Raw genomic sequence first — 4,990 nt, 5'->3', positions numbered from 1 at the left:
CTCGACATTTTCGACATTCAAATTTAACCACTGTCACTCGTCCTGGATCGTAAAAAAAAAGAGAACACTTTTTGAAAAAGGTGGTTATTCAGACTGCCAAGAGAAAGATGTAATAATTTGTTTAATACGTAAAATATGCACGATAGGAACACTACGGATTTTACGTATTTATTATATAAACTAATATGACAAATACATGCTAAATATAACCAAAAGGTACGTGTACTTGTGCAAAATGAAATAACAACAGTATTATATTAATATATTCAGCATACATTATGTATATTTTCTTCTATTAGGTCAATTATTAAGAAAGAAATTATTGAATATAACTATCACGCGTAATACAAAATTTGGTACGAGCTTATAGAATGACTAAATGCACATGTCACCCAAAAATGGGTGATAGGACTTTTCGTTAAGGAACAACAAAAATTAATTTCAGAAGCGAGGCAATAATGAAAATAAATTTCGATAGGATCTGTGAATTTGAAAATGTTCACAAATTAAATGCTACGACAAATGTGAAATTATTTAAGCTTCAACAGTCTCGAGGCAAAATTTTAACTTCGTAGAAATTTTCACGAATCTTGGTCTGACACCCAACGTGTTCTCCCTGTTGAGTACTCGTAAAATTCTCATGCCACGAAGAGTTAACGATAGCTGCCTATCCGAGGCGGTAATCGTTCAACGCTAGAACACGCACGCTCCTATTCTACGATTACGTAGGTCAAATTAATGCGGAAAGGATACGTTGCGGCCACGCGACAACGATCAACCGTTAGAGGTCGCAAATAGCCGCATACCTTTATCGTTAGAAACGATAGAAACGAATCTCGCGCTAGAGCAATTTAAGGGGGGAAGTCACCTTGGTCGCGTAAAAATTAAAAATAATTCCGAGAATTTCTATTTCGGGAAATTGATCGGACAATTGATTAAATTGAAGATCTGTACTTCGTAACAGTTGAACACATTTAACTGAGTGTAAAATAGAGATAGATTTTTAAATGTCAACATCAACTGACAACTATCTTTATTTACTATTTGCTTTATTGTGTCAATTTTATAATGGATTATGCCCGTATATATATTGAAATAAATAAAAATAAAAATGTAAATGTTAATGACGAACTCGGTCGCGCGATGAGTGACGTATAATTCATTTCTCTGTGAATTATTTTCAATTTTCATTGTCTCCTAAACTACGAGACGAAATAACATGCTTAAAGTTCACCTTATAATTTTCAATTCATTTTTAACGTTATTGATATATATATCAAAATTAAAATATCGTTTCATACTTGGTACGATCGATTGTATCGAATTGTATATTTCAGTTTGCTTATTAAAAGAACGTTGTTGTTTTGTTTTTCCTATATGATTTTGATTTGCTGCTCTTTGCCTGGCATATTGTATTAATATAATACAGAGAAGTCATTTCAAATTAACAATATTTTTTTAATTAATATTTAGTGTACAGTTTAATTAATAACATAATCTAATAAACGTCTAAGGAAGAAAAATATGACGCTAATTTAATGCTTCTGTTTTATTCCCATATTTTCATGAAGAAAACATATTTCTTCTAGGTTTTTTAAACAATACTTTTATCTGTTCCCCATGATTAAAGAAGAATACAAAACTAGATGAATATTCGTGTAACTCGAGCAGATCGAATCTCTACGAGTAACTCGGCAAAATTTAAATTAAACAAATTCTCATGAAAATCTGCATGTTCCATAAAAGTCTGAGTTAAAATTACAAAATTTTTATATCATTTTTCATTAAACTGGGGTGGTCAATTTAAATCAAAATAGTCTTATATGATTCATATTTAATCAAATCCCAATCAAATGAAGTTTTGTTACAATTCTACATTAAATAAATCCATGGAACAACTACCTTAATTTGACAGTTTTTGACAAAACAATTGTTGAATATAGATACGATTTTCACGCGTTGGATGTAGCTTCGCACCTTAAATTAAACGCTGCGTATCGTCGGGAAAAACTCCCAAAGTCAGCGTTTCCTCGCCGGTAAAGGTGGTATGACCCTCAACAAAGGGTGTTACACGAAGATGTTGAAGTGACTTTCATCTTCCAGCTGCCGTGCCGTGAGAAGCCTGTCGCGAACGTTGACCGCCTCGTTACGTAAAGTTTCTTTCACGGTGGAAAAAAAATAAGTTTACAGAATCGACGGAAACGGTTGTCCGTATCGGTTACGACCAAGTTTTGCCAAGTGAGATTCGATAACAGGATACGTGAGATGGATGTCGAGTGATCCTCGTACGCGTATCACCACGTGCGTATAAATATACGGTGGAAATTGAGACTTTTCAACCGTTCGTACCGTTCGTTCCGAAAAAGTCGGCGACCGTCGAGTTTTGACGTTCATTGTGGGGAAAATGAAGGGCACCAGTGATCGTAGAAATGTTGTATACGCGTGGGTAACATTGCTCGTGCTAATGATGGGAATCGGTACGAATTCGAGTGCGATTCATGGCGATAGAAAACGAGTCGTCGTCCCACCGAAACCCAAGTTTCAAGGGACGTTCCACGAAACTCACCAGCACGAAACGATTGGTATATTGATCATTCGGGGTGGTATTTTAAGGGGGTATCCTGAATTATGAGGTCTAAAAAAGCGGTTCTTCGTGAATTTTTTTAGGATGAAAAAAAATAATTAATTCTATCGAACTCTTTATCCTATTTTCGTACATATTTGAGTAGTCTGTACAAATTTTTTCAGCAAGAAATATTCAAATTCTTAAATAATTCACGAAAAACCGCTTTTTTTAGAACTGCTATTCAGGATACCCTCTTAACGTTATTCGACACATCAGTGGCTCTAGTCGGAAGCGGAATTACGGTTTTATGTTCAGTGTATCATATATTTGAAATCAAAAAACTGCTCAAAAACATGTACATTTTCGATATTCATATTTAAATATGCGCCATTTTGTTAATTTTTGATATAAATTGTTCTTCGTGGTCTATACCATATAGCAACACACGTACTAATCAAGAATCTTTTTCATAGTTTCGATTCAGACCACTCTTCGATCTCAAACCACCTGTACCACCAAATCTTTTTTAAACACAGTATCTGTACAATAGGGTGGTCCTGATTCTAATGACTCTTCAAATCTATATTATACATCTCCTAATTCCTCCAAAATTGGACCTCTTACTTTTAACATTAGCACGTGCCCCCAAAACATTCGAAAGTTTTAAATGAAAAATACATGCAACTATTTCATTCACTTGTTTTTTTTTTTTTATAATTTCAGTGAAAATTGATCAAATAATTTTTAATTTGCCAGAGTATTGATAGTAATTAGAACGAGCCTTAAAAATTTCAAATTTTCATCTGAATTATTCCCTTATATATCAGACCAGTAAATATGAAGCTATTTTCTCTATTCAAAATATTTTTGCAAAATTATTTTAAATGAACTTATTTGTTATTTTTTATGAAAGTTCTCTAAGAACAATTTTTTGTCAGATGATTCAAAAATTTAGTGTATAAAAATTCTTCTTTCAATAATGATAGTGTTTCTCACCAATAGGGCGGCTCAGTGGTACACGCAATCTCGTAGACACGCAAGCGTGAGCCACCGGTGGTACACGCCGCCCGCTAGGACATATAATTGTAAGCCACCACCATGTGTTAAACAACATATCCTTTATTTATTTGCAAACAGCGAACCGTATAAAATCTTGGTCGAAAAAGGAGACTCAAAACCTGTGGGAATTGAGCGGCTTGTACGAAGGAGATATAATGCTTGCTGGGGAAACGGACGAAACGAGGAACGGTTTGGTGAAAACTGCGGCTCGTTGGCCCGGAGGAATTGTACCTTATTACATAAAGGAAGAGGACTTCGGTAATTATTTGGTTTCGTTACGAAAGAGTCGAAGAATTCGCGTGTAGAAGTGACAGAAATCAGTTTCATACGTTCAGGAAAGAGCCAAAATAAAAATTGAATCATTCACGACAACATTATAGCCGGAGAAAGGGATCAGGTGTGACCCTAAACCAAATTTGAGTTGCGATCGGTCATTCAGTAGCTCATAAAAAGAAATCGATATAGGCCAAGATTCAAATCTGTATCTCAGCTTAGAGAGCGATTAAAAGGTACAAATCGAAAAGAAAATCGAATAGAAGAATAGCACGTTTGAATTTTAATATATATTTATTGAATCACATAGGTGCCATTTTGTTCCACAACCTTTCCACTTTTTAAGGGATGTATACATGTTATTTATTTTCAACCACTTCGATATATTCAGACCTGTACCACCTACCAAAAATCGACATGGACTTTCCGAACAACCCAATACAATGTTTTAAAAATATCTTGTACAATTGAAATTTCATTTGTATAAACAGCATTTCATATCCTCCAACATAATATTTCAATCCAATCGACATCTAAAAAGCACGAAGGAGCGTCTGTTAAACAGAGCTCACTATATTCTTCTACGAAAATCATCCTCTGCGCTACATTTCGCCTATGGCTACACCCTAGTACCTGCTTATCATAGTGTTTGCTATATTCTGCGTAGACGAAGAGGACGTTGAAGTGATCGAAGGTGCCATAAAGGAATATCACGAGAACACGTGCTTACGCTTCCGACGTTACAAGAAAACCGATGACGATTACATTACGGTAGAAGGGAAAATGTCAGGATGTTGGTCGTTAGTTGGCCGACACAACAAAGGGCAAGTGGTGAACCTACAGAATCCAGGATGCGTGCAACACGGTGTGGTCGTTCACGAGTTCATGCACGCGCTGGGCTTCTACCATCAACAAAGTGCCGCGGATCGCGACGAATGGGTCACCATTCATTGGACAAACGTCAAACCAGGTGAACTATCGAACCCATGGGAAACTGACAAGGAGCGATTCTTCGCGTAAAACTAAATCGGAAAAGTGGAAGAACATTTTTCCATAGGAAACTCTACTTTCGAAAAAATCGAGTTTGAAGAT

The 4,990-nt window shown here is 35.6% G+C and overlaps 1 protein-coding gene across 1 annotated transcript; it reads left to right on the top strand.

Annotated features, from left to right (window-relative positions):
* The first annotated feature begins 2,404 nt into the window (after positions 1-2,404).
* LOC128892825 (astacin-like) lies at positions 2,405-4,959 on the top strand. The gene is made up of 3 exons (XM_054153388.1): positions 2,405-2,582; positions 3,614-3,883; positions 4,566-4,959. The coding sequence occupies exons 1-3, from the start codon at positions 2,405-2,407 to the stop codon at positions 4,916-4,918; spliced, it is 801 nt and encodes a 266-aa protein (XP_054009363.1). The 3' UTR covers positions 4,919-4,959.
* The last annotated feature ends 31 nt before the right edge of the window (positions 4,960-4,990 follow it).

Source organism: Hylaeus anthracinus, unplaced genomic scaffold (genome assembly GCF_026225885.1).
Source record: "Hylaeus anthracinus isolate JK02 unplaced genomic scaffold, UHH_iyHylAnth1.0_haploid 18821, whole genome shotgun sequence".
In the NCBI taxonomy this organism is placed as follows: Eukaryota; Metazoa; Arthropoda; class Insecta; order Hymenoptera; family Colletidae; genus Hylaeus; species Hylaeus anthracinus.
This window is presented reverse-complemented; position numbering and strand designations above follow the sequence as displayed.